This window comes from Colletes latitarsis, chromosome 1 (assembly GCF_051014445.1).
Source record: "Colletes latitarsis isolate SP2378_abdomen chromosome 1, iyColLati1, whole genome shotgun sequence".
Taxonomy (NCBI): domain Eukaryota; kingdom Metazoa; phylum Arthropoda; class Insecta; order Hymenoptera; family Colletidae; genus Colletes; species Colletes latitarsis.
In genome coordinates, this window is record NC_135134.1 from 39,001,332 (window position 1) to 39,024,881 (window position 23,550).

Below are 23,550 nucleotides of genomic sequence, written 5' to 3' on the forward strand. Positions count from 1 at the left end.
TTACAATAATTTTTGGTTAATAGACATATCCCCGAAATCGTACTCATGTTCGAGAAAAAAATTCTGATGTAAAGTCTACTCGTATACCTCGTCTGTGGGACAAGTGCCTAGAACCTCACTTCTAGAACCCCATTACCATGTCGGTATCACTCGCAACCTTATTAACGAGCTATAGAAAATAGGTAGAGTCAGGGCAGAATTGTCACAAGTCCTGTACCTGTAGTTCGATTTGGAGAATCGAAACGTTAGCCGATCCAAACGGATTGTACCGTTTGTTTTGGTTTTACTTTCGGTTCTTGGAATCGCGCGGCTCTACAGTCGCTCTTCGCGGTCGTGTTCGTTCGCGGTAGGATCCCCGAAACGCTCGTCCCGTTCGAGTTTCTCCACACCTGTTCCGATAACGATTCGTAGAATCGTTGGAGGACTGTGTATTGCACGGAATCTCGAGCGTAAGTTTAAGTTTCAGACTCTGGCAGGACCGCCGAAGAAAGAAGAGACTCTCGGGAGTCGAAGAGGCCCTGACAAACTGTCGCAAGAGTGGGCTGCAACAAATGGTTCTTCATCTTCATCTTCGGATGAGGATGGAGAGTTATTCCATGTTCCTATTATGTCACTGTTATCGCCTGTAGTTGTAGTACTTGTAGTTTTTCAGATCAACAGCCAGTATTTTGGGGCAGATCGTGGTTTGCGTTAGTGTTGCGGAACGCAAATGATCGCGGTTGTTTTAAAAATAGCGTTGCACATAATTTGAATTTATCGTGATTACTTTTAGCGTTGCGAACGATGAATACTTTCGCGTTGCTTGTCTAGTTATCTTTGCAAATAATTAGTTTTGTAGATAACTTTACAGTTGTGAACGATGAAAATTTTTCGCGTTTTCTTTCAGGGTAGTGTTGCGTACACGAACTAATTTCGTATTGCATTAGTAATTGCATTAGAAATGTAGATATTATCGCGTTGTAATTATAATGAACCGGTTTTGATTACTTTTAGATTTGCGATCGGTTATATTCCTCGCGTTTACTTTTGATGTAGCGTTGCGTATAGTCACTGATCACGTTTGTTTGTAGAGTTGCGACGTATAGAATGCCTCAAGTATAACACTGGTAGTACGTGCACCAGCATCACGAAACAGTCTGATGTATTATAATTTAAAATAAAAAATAAAGGATTTGCGGTGTATTTGTCGATGAGGTACATTTTTAGGTACCTTAATAATCTTGATATTCTGAAATAATCTTAATCGATTGATTACTTCAATAAAATTAATCGATTGATGCTCAATTCTGGACCGTACAGCTTTCATTCCGTTAAAAAATACTAAAATTTATGTAATTTCTTTTTCTATCTCACTTCCTCTTGTGTTTATTTCTAAATCTGTTGGTAACGTTGCTAGTGACATGAAAATGGTAATGGGGCTCTAGAGCCCCAGAAAAATGGGCCGAAAAAATACATTGGGTGAAAGGTTTACTCGTATACCTCGTCTGTGATATTATGTAAAAGAAGAAAGATTTTTCTGTTTACTTGCTTTTATCGACTTCAGTAATTGAAATGGCTATATAGTTCCCAAGGTCACCGTTCTTTAAAGACGAGGTCGCTCGAAAACCATTAAGTTGTTACCGGGTCGCCATGACGACACCAAGTTCATAACCTATATATTTCTGTAGCACGTGGATAATTTTGTTAATACAAATGAGTTTATTCGTAATAAATAGGTAAGTGTACTTAATGAAGAATATCATGAGATAGTACTGGTTGGAATGAAGGATTATTTATACTAACTAGTTTTATTACATATTTTCATATCTAAATTGTTTTTGTTATTTTAAATTTGATTCGAATTAGTACTTCGTTTTCATAAACCGTTTTATTTAACTTTGCTATACAGTCTTTATAATTAATAAGTATTGTATATTAATAGGTATGAGGGTGAAAAGAAGGTGGAAACAGAAAATGAGAAGAAACATCTATCTGAATTACTAAAAAGAATAGAAGAACGTAAACGGAAGAAGCTAGCTAAAAATTATTCTAAAGATACGAAGGAATTTAAAGAAAGAAGAAAGAAACACAAGAAAAGAAAAATTAAAAATGATCCAGAGCAAGATATATCCATTAATAAAGATAGACAAAATAACATTGAATCACAGTGTGTGACAGAAGATGCAGATCAGAAAAAGCTGTCTAAAAAGGAGAAAAGGAAGAAAGAGGAAATTAAAACTGCAGAAAATGGAAATGCGAGTGATCAAGCAAATGAATCGTCTAATAAATTAAAAGATTCAAACAATGCGCAAGAACAAACACAGAAACGATATAAAGATTTTATTATCTTGGGTACTAAAGCTTCAAGAAAAAAACAGGAAGTTAGGAGAGTGTTACCAGAATGGTTAGCGGATCCAGAAATTATAGCAATTGATTTAAGCAGTGGTCCAAGCTTAGAAGAATTTAATTCAAGTTTAGATCCCAAAATGATCGAAGTTTTAAAAACCAATGGTATCGATAAGTTATTCCCAGTTCAAGCTAGTATGATATCCTGGCTACTAAAATGTGATAAAGACAGACAGCAGGGATGGTGGTTACGCGATACGTGTGTATCTGCTCCTACTGGCAGTGGTATGAATACATCCATTTAATACAATTAAAATTCTTGTTGTAAATAATTTTCTAGTAATACACTTCAAGTTAATAGCATTAACTCTTTAATGAGTGTGGTCAGACACATATGCTGGGTACAGTAGTGCCCACATAAGTGACCACATTTTTGCCTAGTTAAATCTCCGCGGTTCTCCCCGCCAAATCTTAGAAGTCAAGCGGCTTCGAACATCGAGCTTGTTGAGCGTCACTTGACGCCGGTCGTTATCGATACATTCTACATATGGTTTCGGGTGCCAGCTATTGTATCTCACTCGCACTTATCCTCTTTCCTTATCTCCGTTACATTCTGAAAAGTAACAATCCCCACATAACTGACCGCGGCCGGTCCCGAGTGTGGTCACTTAAGTGGGTACTACTGTAGTGTATGACTGTACATATGTATATGATTCATATTAGGGCTCTATTTTGTCAGAATAACTTATGGTAAATCTGCATTTTATTGACTTTGCTCTAAATCAACATAATTTTTTCCGATTTTTGAAAAGTATATTAACTCTAATATTAACACAGTTATATTATTGATAGTCACGAAATAATACAAGTTGCAAATATATTTTTAATTACCTGGTACGAGATCTTTAAAAAGAAATTGAACCATTAATAGCATTTCATCAATTTATTTTAAGGTGGTAGAGTGAAAAATCCGATGATGAATATGCACATCGTTCATTACTAACGTGTTAAAATAATGCTTAATTAGAATTTACCTGTATTATTATTTTGGGTACGGAGGTCTCGATCGGGGCGGGAATTTTTCTCGGGATTAGAACGGGATTCCTAAAAATACCACAACTTCCGATATTTTTAGGTTTTTCAATACTTCCGATAATTTCGAGAAGTCGAAGGTCATTGCATTCTCGAAAATATACAAATCTTGCTAATCGAAAAGGTTTACGTTAGTAATATTGTAGTAAGTATTGCAAATTTTAGGAATTCTAAAGAATATAGAGCATACTGATTCTGAAGAGTACATATTCCTGAATAGATAGTTAATGACACAATTACGTTCCGAACCATCTGAAGTAAATTTTTTTTATCTTATTTCAAACATCGGAATCTCTAGAGTTTTTAGTTTCCGCCCACCACTAATCTTGGATTTCGTATTTTTAATACTTTTACATTGAGACTGTTCATTTATCTAGTTTGCTTATATGCACAACCGGAGAAAATTGTTACATAAGATTATGAATTGTAAAAGATAGAGCGTAGAATCAAAATTGCATAAAATAGCAGGAATTAAACACTTCCGGGAATCCCGGATATTTTTGGGGTCCCGAACATTCTCGGGATTGGGCGAATTCATCCGCAAAATTTTAATTGTTACATTAGAATTTATGAAAGAAATTGTAACAAGAGGGTGGTAATCTATATTTCTGATTTTATTTCGTGCTCTAGGTAAAACTTTGGCATATGTTATACCAATTGTGCATATATTACAGTGTCGATTGGTACCAAAAATACGGTGTTTAGTTGTTGTACCAGTACACGAATTAGCTGCACAAGTTCATAAGGTGATGGTTAAATATACGTCCCACACAAGCCTCGGAGTTGCTTTACTCTCTGGTGCATTTTCATTTCAACAAGAACAAAATTCTATTTGTAAAAAGAGTATGTATTTGCCTGTTTTAGGATTAACATACTATTTGTATCTTATATAAATTATAAAATCTTTGGTTCAATTTTCTAAGCCCTTAGAGGAGAATATGTATCTTTAGCGGATATAATTGTTGCTACACCTGGACGTTTAATAGACCATATATTAAAAACGCCAGGATTTTCCTTAGATGATCTCAGATTTCTTGTTATCGATGAAGCAGACAGAGTTTCTGATTGGTTAGATTATCTTCCTGAGCATCATCGTAATGTTCCGCGATTAACACTCCTCAACATGCGTAACAGGTTATTTTCATATTGTTTTCATATGTCTCTTTGGTACATTTAAAAAATGAAACATATCATATTTATTGATGTAATGATACCGTTGTATGAGAGTAAGTGTTAAAGCACTTACCTTCATTTGAATAGCTGTCTTTCAGATGAATGCAGTAACCACTGTTACTTACATTATTATTTCTTAATTATCTTTGCCTCATCGTTAAAAAATGACATATACACTAATTTTGTAGATAATGAATTTGTATGCATGATTAGTTACTTTTGTTGAAAGTAAATTACTGTAATTTATAATGGGTTGTACTAAAGTTATACTAAAACTGAAGATGATTTAGATAGAGCATACACAAGGGAATTCATAAACAGTATGAACAGGATATATTTTTTTAAATAAATAGGATAACAAATGATATGCACTAAATAATTAGTTACACACTGATTTGATATGTTTCAATATTGTCATATTGTTATTCTCTTAATATACTGGTTGTTTGGCCAACCCTGGGAAAAATTTTAATGGAAGATTCTAGAGGCCAAAATAAGACCAAATCAAGGATACCATTTTGTTGATTGAGGCTTCGTTAAAAAGTTATAGAAACGTTTCCGGCCACATGGCATATTTTCGGTAAAGAATTTTTTTCTCGAAAGTAAAAATGATTGTAATTGACTCCTGCAACCAAAAATAATTTTTTCAGAACGATTTGAAATCTTTCAATTTTGTCGAAAAATTTCACACATTCTTGAATTTTTTTCTCGAAAGTGAGTAGGATTCCGGGGGTATGTGTATTCACCAAAAATGATTGTAATTGATCCCCGGAACCGAAAATAATTTTTTCAGAACGATTTGAAATTTTTTATTTTTGTCCAAAAATTTAGGCACCTACTCCCTGTCGATTTTCCTTAGAAATTCGTTTTTGATTTTTAATCATTTTGTTTGACGCCCTACAGAAAAGTTATCTAATACTTTTTTGTAGATACCCATGGGCTCTACTTCAGAAAAAAGTTTCATTGAAATATATTCACAATTGTAGGAATTATGGCTGTTCGAAAATTGGACCATTTTTATGGGGTTTTTCTCATTTTCCGGGGTCAAGGACCAACTTTTCGAATATTTTTGCGATTTGTATATATTCTCCATCAAAATATGCGTAGTTTGCTTTTTTAAACATTAAAATCGTCCAATCCGTTCGGAAGTTATGACGCTTTAAAGATTCGCTTGAAAATTCGGGCAGACATTTCTGGCCAGAAATTATATTTTTGGTAAGGAATTTTTTTCTCGAAAGTGAGTAGCTTTTCGGGGGTATGTGTATTCACCAAAAATGATTGTAATTGATCCCTGCAACCAAAAATAATTTTTTCAGAACGATTTGACATCTTTCAATTTTGTCGAAAAATTTCACACCTCGAATTTTTTTCTCGAAAGTGAGTAGGATTTCAGGGGTATGTCTATTCACCAAAAATGATTGTAATTGATCCCCGGAACCGAAAATAATTTTTTCAGAACGATTTGAAATCTTTTAATTTAATTTTATAATATTTTAAGGAAGCTTCAATCAACAAATTAATATTCTTGATTTTCGTCTTATTTTGGCCTCTAGAATCTCTCATTAAAATTTTTCCCAGAAGTGACCGAACACCCTGTATAATTATTTATCGTAATATTTATTACATTTCGAATCAATGTTATAATTATATTTTTAATTTCCAAATAGTAAAATGCCAGCACAGAAATTATTATTTAGTGCAACCTTATCTCAAGATCCAGAGAAATTGAACCGTCTTGGGCTTTTTAAACCAATATTGTTTACATCTGTATTGGTACGCGATAAAGATGGAGATGTGAACTTAGACAAGGAAGTAGGCGATTTTATAGGTCGTTATACAAGTCCTGAAGAACTAACAGAACTTGCAGTATTGTGCACAGCAGAGTATAAACCAGTTGCTGTGTATCAGATGCTAGTTAGGGATATGTTTCCTAAAACATTAATGTTCACAAATTCCGGGGATACCGCTCATAGATTGGCTCTTTTGCTTCAATCGTTTTTATCTGACGAAAATATAACAGTTGGAGAGCTCTCAGCGCTACTTATATCGAAGCAACGTGAAGATATACTTAAAAAATTTATTAATGGGGAAATTCAAATGTATGTTTCATGTATCATTACACGATACAGCTACTTGGAATGTATTTTATAAGTTTTGTCACATTTTTGTTATATTTTCAGTCTTGTGTGCTCAGATGCACTAGCCAGAGGTGTAGATGTCCCAGATGTGCAATTAGTTATATCCTATGATCTTCCTAAACATATTAATGGTTATATTCACAGAGCAGGAAGGACAGGACGTGCGGGTAAACGTGGCACAGCAATATCTGTTCTTACATCTAAACAAGTGGGAATATTTAAAAACATGTTGACCAGTGCTCATAAAACGGTGCCAGATATCGAAAAATTAGAGTTAGAATCTATTGCAAATACACTAAATTATCCCAGTCACTTAGAAAAGCTAAAGGAAGAACTTGAAAGGGAGAAACAAAATACCTTACGACACGTGAAAATTGTTAAACGAATTAAATCGACAATCGCAAAATGAAGAAAAAGTATTATTGTACATATGTGCCAATTAATAAAGTACCTTGATTTTACATGTTAAAAAAACGATTTGAATATTTTATTGATAAATTAGCAATTAAACGGGAGGTATAGAAACTCAATAAATACAGTTTATCAGGTAACATCGATAATAACAGTTTATTGTCTGAAGTTAATAGTATCGAATACCATGCTCGTTCTCTACCGCAATTCATCCAATAGGTAGTCTTGATATCTTCAAATTGTATACTAATTGTTACTCTATTGTTTTAATCTGTCGAAGGCAAGTTATTCACAATTTATGTATATATATAAAAGATAAACGATCATGTATTGAATAACGATAGAGACACAATTACATTACTATTATTGCTGTGTGTAATTTCACTTCAAATTATCCGTTATATTTTATACGCAGTAAAGTTTAACTGAGTAATAAGTAAACAAATATGAACTAAGAAACGCAAAAAACATGGAATAAAAATCACTTTTCGCAAGCGAAATTAAATCGTTTCGTTCATTGTACATTATGACGGTTCGCTTTTACGTTTATATCTGTTATTACATGGGCGTAGACACAGCATACAATAATAGTTTTGAAAGCGCAGGCTTATAGATTGTATTTAAATTTAGGGCATGTTCGAAGCTGTCGGGGTTTATCATCTAATATTTGTGACATGGAACTTCGTTTATCGTGGCATACGTTGTCAAGTGATTGCAAGGAAATTCGCTTATTCATTATGCTATTATGTTTTAACAGAACTTAAACAAAATGTTAAAACGTTAAAACGTGGACTAATAAAGTTAAAAGCAATTATGCTAATGATTTTATTAACCGACGTACACTGACGCACGATATAAAAATATGAGGTATATGTATTTTACGAGCGAAACAAATTTGTGCACGTTTATTAAAAGATTCTTTACAAAAAATTGGCAAACTTTTATTCAGCATATCCAATTTACTGGATTTATTTTTGCGCTTAATTTAACATTAAATGAAAATAATTTCTGTGAATTTCTAAAATGTATTTAAAGATATGTCACGTGAATTGTTATAGCATTTCAATTAAATCCGATTATTAAAGATTGTTAAAAATTCCAAAGATTTCGAAAAGCAGATTCCTCCATGGAATATAATTTATCATGAAGGGAGTATAGATAATACTTGCATTAATTTAACACACTTTCGTAACTATTCCGATAAAACGATAAGGTCAGTTGGATCCCCAAAAGCTTAACAGTTCAACAAAAGTTGAATAATGCTCGAATTTCGTTGTGAGAAATCTAACGAACGAGCAAGTTTCACATTCACTTATTCGTAATATGTTATCTTATGTATAGATAAGTGCTTGACAAGTGGTTAAACATCGTGTCTTTTCAGTTTTAATATGTTACATTCTGAGACTACTTTACACCGTATCATATAAAATGTAGTCCCGCTCAACATTACAATTACATTATACACGTATAATATACTCGTGCGCTATTCATTTTCTTAATCTTAATTTTCCTTCAACAATGTCAACATTCACTTCTGTGTTATTTACATGTCATATACTTATTACTGTGTGGTTTTTCATAGGTATATGTACATACATAAAACATGGTCCTATATGATTCATATGTATCGTTGCTGTGTATATGTATTTCATCCTTAGCGCCAATAAATTCGCTATGCTTACGAGGTAATCTTACGATAAGAGGATATTAAGGGGGTCCGCTTATTGTTAATAGTTTATCATAATTGTATTATGTATATTCAGTTGAGTAAACGACGTGAAGCAATCTGTTTCATTCTTGAAATCGGGAATCGTTATATTCATCAACCCATTAATAGTTTATAACGCTTGTCGCGCAATGCAATGCAAGGAACGGTGATATATGTATATACACCAAATTTTCATTGATACGCTATTTTGTAAATTTTGTATTGACTTTCTTTAATTACCGTTCTATGCATTGTACAGCAGAAATGTTACATTGAACGTTATAACAAATATTACGGTGAATTATTGAATATCAATATGTCATAGATTAATTATATTTATACAAGACGAAAGGAGGTGAATCTATGTGAAAAAATAAGTCAAAAATATAGAGTGACATCTTTTTGTGGGGGGCTTCATTTTCGAATAAATCGATGTTAATGAGTCGTGGAACACGGGAACGCTCGACTGTGTTATAGACTAGTTTTCGTTGCGTTCTTTTGTCAGCGGTGAACAGTACACGTGCTCCACAAACATTTAACATCGATTCATTCGAAAAAGAAACTCCGTACGAAAAAATGTCACTTCACATTTTCGACTTATTTTTTCACGTAGATTCATCCACTTTCTCGTTTGCCAAACAAAAAAAGAGTGGTTCTATGAATTAATGGGTTAATGCTTATAAGTTACATAATCCAAGTTTTAATAATAATTGCAATATGAAGAAATTATCGTAAACAAACTATGACATCTTTAGAAAAAAAATCTGTGGGGAATGTGTAAAATAATTTTGCGTACCGAATCGCAACGTTATATGGAGCAGTATTGTATAGTATTTTCTAAATATAATTTTTATCAACAATATATACTGTTGCCCAGAAGGTTTCCAATCAAACAGGACTTAACTATACCATACTTATTGTCGTGCCTTCCATTCTGCATATCGACTACAATATTGTAGTTTTTCTATTTAATAAGCGATCGAAATAAATTTGGTCAATTTACAATTGGTATGCGTATACTTAATCGCTAGCATTTAAATGTACGAGTTTACCCCTTCCAGTTGATTCTTTTCTACAAAGAATACAAGGTAATTCGTGTTTATTTTATAGAATAGTTTTCTTTTTATATGCAAATAAATAATAATTCAGTTTTAATATTTCATTTCTTTAAAATAGTATGCAATTTTATGGGAACCTGCATAAATATTCTTTTCTTAAAGCTTACGAGTTAAAGATACCTTAAAAGCAAAAATTGCACAATTGTTTTGCAAAATTTAAAACGTATCGAAACAAAGTTTCCTTTCATTTTGATTAACAATATTATCAATATCGTATTTATTTGTTACTTCTCGATTGTACAATACATAATACAGTCTAATGTTATGTACTATGCAACTATATATTAAAATTTAGTTACTTTAGTGTGCATATTGATACACGCTCCTTATAGTATAGTGTGTCCAATTAAACAAATCCATGAGAACGTCGAAACTAATAGTAATATCAAAAAACGTTTTGAGGGTTGCCATTTTGTAAAATTGAATTCTGTACTGTTGTAGCAATATTAGGGAATAATTTATATCCACGAACATACTATTCTAGAAAATAAATTTTTCTGTATATAAACTCTTTACATTTATATGTCTGTATTTGGATATATTTTTAATTACATCAACCAATTTTCAGGAGGACGATATAAACCATATTGATAAAACTATTGCCTTCAATTTTAGAGATAGTTGCATAGTGAACGCAAATTCATTTTATAATGCTTTTGTGGATGTTTAAGATTACAGTTACTTTTACGAAGTCACGCAAACGACAATTGAACAATAAATCATGCGCAAGTAAAATCTATAAGTCTTTAACAATGATCTGTTAATGTCAATTCCTCAAAAAGTTACTGTACAAGGTATAATAATAATTATTTTCACAATTATTAGTATAAATATTAATCGAACGGTGTACATTAGAATTTCTATACGTATTTCAGTGGTGATTTACAAAATATGTATATGTACTGAAATGCACATAAAAATACAGGGAATACAAATGTAATGATAAATTTTCTAAAAATAGTTCGTTGGTAAAATAACTTTTATAATAATCGAAACTACTGCAGATGTACGGATATTAATTTTAATTTCAAATAAAGGATAATTTTGGATTACGGTTTCTGATTTGAAAAAAGTACAAACAAAATTGGTGGAAATTTTTCCTAATCTAATTCATCTTAAAATATATTAAATTTTCTCTATTTACCAACGATAAACAAAAAAATTTGTATTTTATTACTCTTTCATTTTGCAGTTCTTGCATAATTTTAGTAATTTTATTACACAGAATGTGCAAGAAAATTCGTATTCAATTTCAGAGACACGTGTTCGTAGTACTCACTTAGGCCCTAAGTGAACAGAAATATTTTAATAAGTACAGTTTAAAAGCAATATAGACTTATTTATATGCTGTTTTCGATAATGATAATTTTATTTAATTTTGTTGGGTTCTGTATCGACAGATCAATACCAGTAATACTTTGCCACACTCATTATTATATTTTTTTTTTTTAATTACATATAATGTGAATCTGTGAAAACTTCGTTCTTAACAACAGTATTCTCTATTGTCAGATATTTCATACAGTGTTACGATACTTATGTACATATATACAATTTAAAACAATTTAAATTCCTCGATGTGGAGCAAGAAATACGTGTGAAATCGAAAATAGTGAAAATAAGATGCAACAAGATCAAAGAGAAGAGTTGGAAGACTATATCAATTATTTCTAACATGCCCACATGTTTATAAATGTTTTACAACGCGGTTATTAATTGAAAGGAATATCCAACAAAGTACTAAAATTTATATAATTTCACAACGTAATAACAAAAAGTATACCTTTTAAACAAACACGATTCCTCGTAAATCGTTGCGATATGAAAACTTAAAGTTTTCCTTGTTTCATTTAGAGCTCGTGCGATCGTTCGTTGATTTACACGCAACCACTAAAATCTAGCGCGTCAGTCGATATTCGTTATCATTCACGTATTTACAAAATGTCGTTGAGAGTAAGTATCTCTTATTGGTCGCGCCGCAATAACTATACTTCGTTGAATCTAAAAGTATGCCATTGTTAAATTAAATAAAAGGAAGACCTATAGTTTTTCTCCGCAAGAGATTGCTCCGCCATTTGTCTACATTCTTTTCATGTTCGATTTCATATCAGAATTTTTTGTTTTTCTTTTTTACCAAATATGCCCCAAAATATTGTTCAATTGTTACATATCAGAATATGTTTCCTGGTCTTTTGTATGGGAGCGTCGACTGATTTGTTATTGATCACCTGACATATAAAATGATTTCAATTAGGGAATAGTCTTAAATAATTAACGACAGAAGTTTTTACTAATAAGTGCTAGGTAGAATGCAAATGTAAAGTTATTGAACATGAAATAAATACGTAATTATTTACTGTTTCTTTTCGTTGTTACCAACAGTTTCTCAAGTTATTCATTATTGAAAATTAAATGTTTTAAAAAGTTTGTGTTCTGCCAAAATATATTGGATATTTTGATCAATCTTATACTTCAATATAAAATTTTCTTGCACTTCTATGATTCATTTTATAATTATGACTAACGAAAAAGATTGTAATAATGAACTTCGTTGTATCATGTTTGAAGTAAACCGTGAATAACTTAAATGCATACATGAAAAATGTTGAATTTACGTTTTACTGATTCAGCAAGAGTTGAGATTTGTAATAAATTTATTCGTTTGGAACTCGACATATTTAAAGTAAGAGCTTTTATGTAAAATTTAACTGCATTTAAGAATCCTTAGCCATCGATGTCTTTATCAATTGTATTATATTTTTATATTCTACTTGTTTTGATATTAGGAATTAATCAACCCTGTTATTGCTGAATGTTTAATGAAAAGGTGTTTGAGCAAAGCAAGATGATCTCTACATTTTTACATTATTATAAGTTATGTGATATTGTAAGTTAGAACATAAAAGGTCAGCGTAATCAATCGTCAACGGATGGCTCAAATATTAAGTAGTAAACGCTTCATCAGTCATCGTGTTTCAATTGCAAAATGCAAAGCTACGTTTCTCTATCAGATATGAACAGTATTTTCACGATCGTGTCTTTCGCAAACAACGAATCATAGTTTTATTTTCTACCTTATTTCTGAATCATCTTCGAACTTCCTCGGTATCGTTAAATTTCCTCGACGTTGATGTGTTTTTCTTTTTAAAGAGTAAACATCATCGTCGAGGAGAGTAATGAAAAGATTGCAGTGACTAATAACGAATACTGCTTGGAATTGGCCGCACTTGCTATCACCCATGGCGGTGACAATGTTGGTAAAGCTAGTGGCCTTTCCGTTCTGTGGCCCTCCTGAACGGTACTTCCGGCCATAATCTGAGTGGTACCAAGGTCGTCGTCGCTTCCTGGAGAGTCGAAATCGTCGGAACCACCGCTGTGTATCCGCCTACCGTTGAGTTTCTTCTTTTTCTCCTTGGATATTGGCCCCTTCCGGGACTTTTGTTTGGTGTTTTTCGCGTAAGTGTTGGGGGTGGTTTCCGCGACAAGATGCAGCTCTGAATCAGAAAGGAAATTAATTAGATAGGAATGGAATAGTGCCTATTACGATTGTTTTAGGAAATATAAAGACAAAAAGGCTCTTTCTTTGAAAAGGATGAGGTTACACGTTTCTGTAATTATCTATATCTATATTATACATGTATACTTTTTTATTATATAGGGTGTTCGGCCACCCCTGGGAAAAATTTTAATGGGAGATTCTAGAAGCCAAAATAAGACGAAAATCAAGAATACCAATTTCTTGATCGAGGTTTCATTAAAAAGTTATTAAAAAATTTAAATAAAAAATTTCAAATCATTCTGAAAAAATTATTTTTGTTTGCGGGGGTCAATTACAATCATTTTTGGTGAATAGACGTACCCCCGAAATCCGACGCACTTTCCAGAAAAAAATTCCTTACCGAAAATGTAATGTCTGACCGTACATGATATTTTTCCCTGAAATTTCATGTGTATCTTTAAAAGATCATAACTTCTGAACGGATTGAAGCATTTTAATGTTTCGCAATGCAAACAACGCGTATTTCGGTGAAGAATATGTAGATATTCTAAGAATCTTCGATAAGTTGTTGCTTAACCCCGTTACGTGAGAAAAACCCAGCGCTGAAATTTTTTGGCGAAATTACAAAACTTTAAATCGTTCTAAAAAAAATATTTTTTGTTCCAGGGGTCAATTACAATCATTTTTGGTGAATAGACATACCCCAGAAATCCTAACCATTATCGAGAAAAAAATTCATTAGAGAAAATATAATTTTACGGTAGAAATGTCATCTCAAAATGACGTGCGTATCTTTAAAACGTCATAACTTCCGAACGGATTGGACGATTTTAATGTTTAAAAATGCAAACGACGCGTATTTTGGTGTAGAATATGTAGAAATTCTAAAAATATTCGAAAAGATGTTCCTTGACCGCGCAAAATGAGAAAAACTCCATAAAAATGGTCCCATTTTCAAACGTCCGTAACTCCTACAATAGTGAATGTATTTTAATGAAATTTTTTTCTGAAGTAGAGCTCATGGGCACCTACAAAAAAGTATTATACAATTTTTTTGTAGAGCGACAAACAAAATTACTAAAAATGAAAAACGAATTTTTAAGAAAAATCGACAGGAGGTAGGTGCCTTAATTTTTCGGTGAAAAAAAAATTTTAAATGGTTCTAGAAAAATTATTTTCGGATGCGGGGATCAATTACAATTATTTTTGGTCAATAGACACACCCCCGAAATGCTGCGCATTTTCGAAAAAAAAGATTCAGTTCGGGCGGAACTTTAAACGTTAATAACTTCTTAACGAAGTCTCAATCGACAAATTGATATTCTTGATTTTCGTCTTTTTTTGGCCCCTAGAATCTCCCATTAAAATTTTTCTCACGGGTGGCCAAATACCTTGTATTGTACGATGATGTATGTACCTTGTAAGCTGATGACACCTTCAGCCTTCCCCATAGCATTCACAGACGAGCACACGTATTCTCCGAAGTCCTTTTTCTCCAAAGAATTCACAGTGAGGTTCATCTGCCAGGTGTAATCGTTCAGAGAGTACTCTGACATCGCATACTTGTCACTGGGTAACAATTTCTCCCCTGTACAAAGAATTAATTATTTATATTTTAAAAATATATTTAGTAAATTTTAAATTTATCTGGCGAGACAATGAAACTAATAAAATTTATTAATTGTTTGAAAAATTATTTTAAATATTAGACTCTTTTATATCAAAATTGATGGTGACTTATATTTATCTATAAGTAAATTTATCGTTAAAACTATATTGAACTTAAGTAGTATCTTGAAAGATTTGGAAAAAGGATGTGTTTGTTACCTGTATTCCTATACCAAGTGTTCATTGCACGTGGACATGCTTCGACGTGACATTGAAGAACAACGTTGCTGTCGAATGGTGCAGCTATTAATTCACTTGTTATTTTTATAACAGGTTGAACTGAAATAAAAATATACTTGAGTTAATATAATTTAGTATGAAAAGAGCATCTATTTTGTTTCTTGTATGTAAATTAATAAGAAGCAAGTATAAACAATTGCTCCAAGTTTCAGATTATCAGGCACAAGAAATTAATTATTATAAAGTAACGCATAAGAGATTGGACAAATAGGTAATCTGTGTTGTATATTGTCAAATACTTTAATGATCAAGAGAAATTATAAAAGAAGAGTATTCAATATTTTATAACATTATTGCAATATATAAAATATAACAACATTAACAGACTAAATAACAATTAATAATCGGATTATTTATAATGGTAAAAATAGAAAACAAAGAAACGATAAAATTAATATATCTGTAAACTATTTATGGTTCTGTTATTATGGTAAGAGGAAAAATTGAAATGCTGCGAATTACATTGCACGTATAGTTGCGATTTCGATGCAATTTTGTACAGCTATTCGGTTATTCGTATATTCGATGTTAATTCTCTAAAAATTGTACGTAATTTCGTCGCTTTGAGCATTCCTACCTGTCGTGTTAAATAAACTTCTGTATTTAATGTCCCGCTTCACAGCTGCTTTACGGATATTGTCGGTTTGTAATTAAAGCGGCCGTGTACACAGAAGTACAAACGTTGCCGTAATTAGTATGTATAGCAAGATATACGAACATAATTAACGTTCCTCGTTTCAATTTCGAATATCAATTTATTATTAATATGATGTATTATTTCCTACTATCTAAGTTGTAAGGTCATTCTGTGCAACTATTACAAAACCAAAATGAAAGAATTTCAACCCTTGGCTACCCCCACAGAAGTCTAAAACATTCTTTTTGTATTAATGATTAAGTAAATGTACATTTTGAAATTCTTTTGAAAATTACTTTGAATTCAATGTTTAGTTGTTTTATGCAGAGAAGAGATCAATAGAACGTTTTCTTGTTTAAGCCTTGGAATTTCCACAGTGTATATAGCTTCTATTAACTGGTTAGAGTTAATATCATGTTCAATAGAATTTTTGTGTTTTTGTCTGAAAACCCTCCATATACAGGGTGTCCGCCCATCCCTGGGAAAAATTTTAATGGGAGATTCTAGAAGCCAAAATAAGACAAAAACCAAGGATACTAATTTGTTGATTGAGGCTTCGTTAAAAAGTTATTAACATTTAAAGTTCCGCCTATAGAATGGACTCTGGAGCTCCATTAATACGCATTGTTTGAATTTTGAATCATTAAAATCCTTCAATCCGTCCAGAAGTTATGATTTTTTAAACATACGCATGAAATTTCAGTGAAACATGTCATGTATGGTCAGACATTAGATTTTCGGTAAAGAATTTTTTTCTCGAAAGTACGTAGGATTTTGGGGGTATGTCTATTCACCAAAAATTATTGTAATTGACCCCCGCAACTGAAAATAATTTTTCCAAAACGATTTAAAATTTTTTAATTTTGTTGACAAATTCGTCCACATACTCGAATTTTTTTCTCGAAAGTCCGTAGGATTTCGGGGGTATGCCTATTCACCAAAAATGATTGTAATTGACCCCCTCTACTGAAAATAATTTTTCCAGAATGATTTGAAATTTTTTACTTTAATTTTTTAATAAATTTTTAAATTCTTGATTTTCGTGTTATTTTGGCCTCTAGAATCTCCCATTAAAATTTTTCCTAGGGGTGGTCGAACACCTTGTATAGTATTTTACTAAAAATCTAGCAAGCAATGATATTAAACTAATCTCTTTTTGTAAATCACTTGGAAACGAAAAATAGAGAAATAATAATAAATGAAAGAATTAAGGAAAGTTGTAGGATGAAATCATAACATTATGAAATATTCAATACAGTAGAATATAATATTGTTTTTCTATCATTTTTGCTGATTTTTAATATTGTTTAACATAGATAAACACTCTTTAAACTGAAATTTATTAATTACTAAAGTATTTTACAAATTAGAATATAACTTTCCTTTTTCAATTACTAAACATTTCGCTCGAAAGCGTTTAAATATTTCCGTGAGCCACTGTACATTCTTTTTATGATCTTCTATGAACTCATGAGAGTGTTTACACAGCACTCTAAGCAGTCATAAAATGAAAGTAACGTGTATTTAAGAGTGCGTGATTAAGAGATACGCTCTTTAACCGTACATATGCCGAGGAAATTAAAAAAATTGCAGAAAATCCTAGAACGATGTTAAAACTGTCTATGAACTTTTAATTAGTCTGGGGATCGTATGCATTTATAGCGTATGCTAATACGGAAAACATGAGAAACATTTAATTACATGTATGTATGTGGAATTCAGTAGTGCTCTAATTAATAATTTTGCACATCTTGAGATATCAATAAAGCTTAATAGCAGAGGAAATGTAGCGATATTTGTTTCTACGAAAAATGTACAATGCAGGTATCGTTCTAGGAAAATATTTTCTGCATGCATGCGACTCGAGAATGGCAACTATCAATTATTAACTATGTCGAGCAACTATGTTTATACGTACAAGTGACTTCAACCGAATAACGTTTGCTGACTGTCGGAGGTACATTGTTGCTGGCAATACAAAGATATGTGCCCATCTCCTGTCTGAGGACGCCACTCAACTCCAGAGTCTCGCCTACGTGAGATTTTATAGCTGAAAAATAGAAAATATCTCTGATATTAACCATTATTCGCGGCAACAAAAATAGAAAATACGCTACTTTGTGTCATCGAACATGTCTACAAAATAATTTAAATAATTGGTTTATTGTAGCACCAATCATTCCACATTCACTCAGCTTTGACAAGTGTCTATTAGGCAGCATACTGACATTTGTTGCGATATGAGTTGAATCATCATTTTCTTACATTACAAGAGCTACGAATTTAAACCCATTGCTAAAATAAAAATCGTATTCAAAATATTGTATTCAAACAAAAATCTGTGGAATTCCGCATTCTAAGAGCTTGTTGCAATCATTACTTGGAATAGGGGACTCTTCACCGATTTAGATGATTTTCAAATAAGTTATAGAATTCGACATTCTAAACAAGTTTTTATTTTACATATAACCTACACTCGGCTTTAGTTTCCGAAATATTTGTAAAATTTTGTTATAATGTAACGTAGTAGTATCGATAGAATTTTGCAAATACTTATTTGGTATGTCGAGTTCTATAACACATTTAAAAATCATCCAAATCGGTGAGTAGCCCCTCATTATTAGTTATAGTATATACTATATATGTATACTATATAGTATATAGTATATATAATTTTTGTTTGAATTCGCAAACATTTCATTGTTTGTGTTCGGATAGTAATTCCGGAATTTCGATGAAGTCGAAATGATTCAGCAGCTTAAACCCATTGCTTGTATCGAAACTTGTATCGCAACAAATATCAGCGCGTTGAAATACGTATTGAAAGTCTTGTCGCGTCGCGAGGGGGAAAAAGGAGACCTGAACGGTCACATCAATTGACCGTCCAACGCTTTGTAGTCGCATTCATTGCCTCGACGTGTCTTTTAAGCGCCGAACTGCTTTGTAGCGATCACACGCATTGGGCGTTTCAGAAATCGGCGAGCCGGTTGCAGAATCGGAAGACGATGCCTACGCACTCTGTCGGAGAGAACCAGAGGCGCGCCCGTATAAATAGCGGACCCCCAATCGCCCGTGGGCAGACTAGCTGGACATCTCAGACAAGTCGCACCGCACGTCTTAGTAGATTCCTCGTAACACTTGACCAATATTTCAATACACTTAGTAAATAAGGTTTGTTTTTAGTGATCCAGTCTCTTTTTCATTGATTTACTCACACAAATTTAAGAATTATTCTCTTTTGTGAAAGTAGTGAATGTCGTAATAAAAATCGAACGAACGATGTGGAAATATATACGAATAGAGGACATTACAATTGAGTTTGACAGTGGAAATCGAATGTATAATATAGCAGTGGTCTTGATATAGGAAACTTAATATCCACATAATATCTATGCGCAGGACACTTATTCGGTAATAAAACGCGACCGTAAAATGTTCCGTGCACACATTGGGACGTAAATCGCCGTCCACAAGGTAATTAATTAACGACAATGAGCCGCGAGACAATCGATTATTCTGCATTGACGCGTTGCGCGATACCTTCCAGAGCGATATTTCAACTCACGGCTCGCCAAGGCGGCTGGCTTAACGGGAATATCAACGAAATTATCAGACACGAGCCCAGTCTCTAAAGTAAACTCGTATTTTATGGCTTATGATTTTAATTAACTCTCTTTAAACGTAAGGCCGTTTAACGATGCAGAAGAAATATCGCGGGGGCGGAGCGAAGGGTTACTACCAGACATCTTTATTCACACCATTAAGCTACGCGAATCCTTTCTTAACTCCATGAGATCCTTTTCCCTTCAAACTTTCAAATAATTTGTCTCGTTTCCCGTCTTTCTCCTTCCCTAATTGTGGAACAGACAGGATTTGTACGTCTAATTGAGAAATTTATCGGTACGCGGTGTAGTTGTAATTTGTATTAAAGATTCCATGTAAATTTTAAGAAGCTGATCGACTGGAATCGTTGCATATTAAGTAAATAATCGAAAGTATACATATATGAGAAGTAATATTCAGTATATTTCGATTTGTAACAAATACTGTAACGCAATTTTGTGTTATTTAAATTTAACTATGGAAAAATATGAGACTTCCTAACAACTTTAAATAAGACAAGCTGGTTGAGAATGATGAAAATCACTAAAGTAGTTTGAATTATATTTATTAAAAACTGCCACATAAGCTATGAACAAAATAATACATGATAATATCTCATAACTTCGTTGTTGTCGTTTATTTTTAATTAATTTATTGATTCTTCGATAGAATTAATTAACGCTATTTTCTGAATTTATTTTGTTGTAACGACCAATGTTGGACGTCCATTTTCAGCCAGATAAGTTGTTACAAATGGAAATGAAGTTCTTTTTATATTTCTAACAAAAATTTAGAAACTAAATTCTTACATTGTTTCTGTCCATCTTCCCTGAGAATAATATTCCGGCCGTCTTCTCGTCTCCACGTGACTGTGGGTTTTGGTGAACCGGTTGCGACGCATCTTAATCTTATGTTACCGCCTTCTTGCGCTACCATACCCTCAGCAGATTCATCATCCATGATATCTGGGGGTATTACCACTTCCATGTATCCTTTCTGAAAATATAAAAGTTATAATATATTTAAAAATCAGTAAATACAATAACAGTACTATGTAAACAATTTTTAACAGTGAATTAACCCCTTCACGTTTTCGCAACATTGACAAAATCGGTTAAAAAATTATCTGCCTTTTTTTATAGATTATTCAACTATATTTGGTGTAACGAATATAGAAACAAGTTATAAATAAGTTTTTCTGTGTTAGTAAAAATTTATCTAACCATTAGTACATTTTTGTAACTAGTGTTCAGAGTTTCAACAAAATCAGGGATACGAAGGTCTTGTACTGTCCTTGTTAAGCCATCTCACATTAAAATTTGAGAGAAGGATTTTCTTTTTTAAATTGAAAAATTCTAAAATTCTTTCAATTAAAATATCTTTTCGATTTCTTCAAAGTCTACGTTTCTATGTATTTCTGTACTTGAATGATGATTTTAACAATTCTGTTTCAAAGTCTTTTTGTAGAGTTCAACAGAACGAATTGGAAGTTTAGTATGCGTCTGTCGATTAACCTTTCTTAAATTCCATTTCACGAGGATAGTAGATGTGCGAAGTACTTTCGGCTCAAACTAATTATGTACAGTAACTGTGTAGAAACTGCATTACGTAAGGACTCTCCGGAAAGTGCAAAGGGTCTCGGGTGTTTCGTTCTAGAGCGGAAAATTATTTTTGCTAGTGTAAGTTCATGTGCCATGTATAATACAGACGACCCATTTTAATAATCGGTGTGCACGCGAATAAGACAGTAACATGCAATAATAACCGACTATGAAATAGAACCGAAGCAGCTGATTTTTATAAATTATTTCAAAGTCATCTAAAAATATGACACTTCAAATATTTATATATTTTGTGTATATAAAAATATATATTTTATGCATCCTATATATTGCATACGATATCAATGAGTATACAAAGTTTTAAGTTCGAAAGACGTACAGTAAAATTGTTCAATATAATTATAAGACAGTCTATCTTTTCACAATTTCACAAAAGTAAAAATCCTGACATTTGCATAGAATTTTATTGCACTTACTTAAAAGTTTAAGTTTATTTTAATAACTTCCTCTAGACAGCAATAATTAATATTGTTCGGTGTACATCGATATTATATCTTTGACGTAAACTCTGATCGTGTAAACGCGTTAAAAGGGAGCACTTAGAACCCTTTGTAAGACGTAATAGCAAGCTGTCAAAGAGTCCAACTACATAAAACCTGCATCTACCCTTGTGTATAGCGTTCAAGTCTGGTGGATTTTACCAAAACACGTTTACCGAAGATTCAGATTACAAATCAAATTTTTTAAAATAGTAGAGTTGGGCTAATTTTAGAGTAATTTGCAAGCTAATTTTTATTCCCGTTTCGAACTGTAAATTAATTTGCAAATTATTAATTTTTATTCGTTATTCGTAAACAAATTTCCATACTACTGTAAACATCAAACTTTTTTTGAATCTATTAACCATTACAAATAATCGGTGATGTCCTATCTCATAATAATTACGTAAATCTGTCTCCTAAGACACGGCGATTTTTTAGTGGTTTTCCTTGAATACTCAATCCAATTTTAATTTCATGGATTCAGAATCACTCTTCAAAGAATAAGCGGGTTATAGAGAGATTTAGTGGCGTATCTAGAATGCAAAGGAGTAATTGCACCACCCACCCCCTTCTGTGCTCCAAGTACCTATTTTTTAATCATTGAAATTTTTTTTATGCTTAACATGGCAAGAGCAAATCCCAGTAGTTCCAGAATTTTTCAGGTTGAGTTCTGTACTTTGTAGAAATTATAAAAATGTTAAATTTCTTTTTGTTTATAAAAACGACACTAAAGGAGCTACGTTAATGTTTATCTATAGGAATTTTATTGCTCAATTAATATAAAGTCTACATACAGTTTAAATACTGTTTCATTTTATGAAAAGAAATTCAAAAACAATTTTGTTTAGATGGTAACTATTTAAAATTATCTATGTATATACATATCAAACGCTTAATTAAATAATATTATATTAATAAAGACAGCGATATTGTTTTTACACTTGGGCAATCAACGATACAAAAACGACCCTGTAATTTTTAATAATTAATTGTACCGTGTATTATCGTACACAACAAACAATAAATAATTACTATTGTATAGAAATATTACTATTGGGGTGAAAGAAATTTATGCTTACCTGACTTCTCATAGGATTTGTGTTCACTTGGCACATGTAGGCTCCTGAGTCGTTCTTTTGAACATTCGACACGTGCAACATCCACGTGTTGTGACCATTATGCGTGACTGAGAGTCGTGGATTATGTGTTACTAGGTGCGTGTGTATTGCCAGGATTGCTCGTGAATCTGACTTTATCCAGGCCACCTGAGAAAAGAGTTTCAAAAGTCCTCCTAAATATATTTATATTTCATTATACAGAAACCTTATAACGAAATTATCATAGGTATCAAAATGTATAGTTTTAAATAACTCACACCGTTGAAAGTATAACTAAAATGGTCTTTACTTATTTATTTTCCCCTCAATATTTTTCTATAAAGTATGTTTTTTATATATAATGTTTCAAAATAGTAATTTTTATAATTCCATTTTGCAATCTAGGGATTGATTTTCGAGAAATAGTCAGTTAAAGTTTGCGAGAACTTTATGGATACGTAAAAACTTAAATTGCTTATACATTGATGCTTCGTTTCTTGCATCAATCTATGTTAAGCGAGCGTCACATAAGGTATGTTTTACGTGCATTCTCTGTTGCAAGGGATGTTCGCTTTGTAGGGTGCTCGATCAGTTGTGTGGTGGGCTACACGGTCGTCAACAAATATTGACGAGTTTGCTATATATTTATGTGCAAGAAATAAACGCAAGATGTTGGTAATACAACAAAGATGGAAGGATGACGTTGATATATTTTTTTTAAATTTGGAAAATGTGTG

The 23,550-nt window shown here is 32.3% G+C and overlaps 2 protein-coding genes across 3 annotated transcripts in view; one reads left to right on the plus strand and one right to left on the minus strand.

Annotated features, from left to right (window-relative positions):
• The first annotated feature begins 1,620 nt into the window (after window positions 1-1,620).
• Dbp73d (putative ATP-dependent RNA helicase Dbp73D) lies at window positions 1,621-7,261 on the plus strand. 2 transcript variants are annotated; one of them, XM_076783718.1, is made up of 6 exons: window positions 1,621-1,715; window positions 1,922-2,610; window positions 4,048-4,260; window positions 4,341-4,551; window positions 6,258-6,689; window positions 6,771-7,261. In XM_076783718.1, exons 1-6 carry the CDS (start codon window positions 1,693-1,695, stop codon window positions 7,135-7,137), a joined length of 1,935 nt encoding a protein of 644 aa, XP_076639833.1. In that variant the 5' UTR covers window positions 1,621-1,692; the 3' UTR covers window positions 7,138-7,261. The 2 variants fall into 2 exon arrangements, with proteins under 2 accessions (XP_076639833.1, XP_076639842.1); XM_076783727.1 differs by having other exon boundaries at window positions 4,368-4,551.
• A 147-nt stretch (window positions 7,262-7,408) lies between these two features.
• The window catches only part of Dip-lambda (Dpr-interacting protein lambda), a 203,522-nt gene continuing 187,380 nt past the window's right edge, over window positions 7,409-23,550 (minus strand). Inside the window, exons 6-11 of the mRNA XM_076783803.1 lie at window positions 22,796-22,981; window positions 20,422-20,608; window positions 17,928-18,059; window positions 15,292-15,411; window positions 14,882-15,052; window positions 7,409-13,459 (exon numbers count right to left, since the gene is read on the minus strand). Of these exons, the coding sequence (XP_076639918.1) occupies window positions 13,110-13,459; window positions 14,882-15,052; window positions 15,292-15,411; window positions 17,928-18,059; window positions 20,422-20,608; window positions 22,796-22,981 (1,146 nt within the window). The 3' untranslated portion in view covers window positions 7,409-13,109. The remainder of the gene's footprint in view (window positions 13,460-14,881; window positions 15,053-15,291; window positions 15,412-17,927; window positions 18,060-20,421; window positions 20,609-22,795; window positions 22,982-23,550) is intronic.

Excerpts from the sequence above, each read along its gene's own strand:
- Dbp73d (XM_076783718.1), top strand. The coding sequence starts at position 1,693 with ATGAGTTTATTCGTAATAAATAG. Across the intron at positions 4,261-4,340 it reads AAATTCTATTTGTAAAAAGA|CCCTTAGAGGAGAATATGTA; the intron begins GTATGTATTTGC and ends CAATTTTCTAAG. Across the intron at positions 6,690-6,770 it reads ATTAATGGGGAAATTCAAAT|TCTTGTGTGCTCAGATGCAC; the intron begins GTATGTTTCATG and ends TTATATTTTCAG.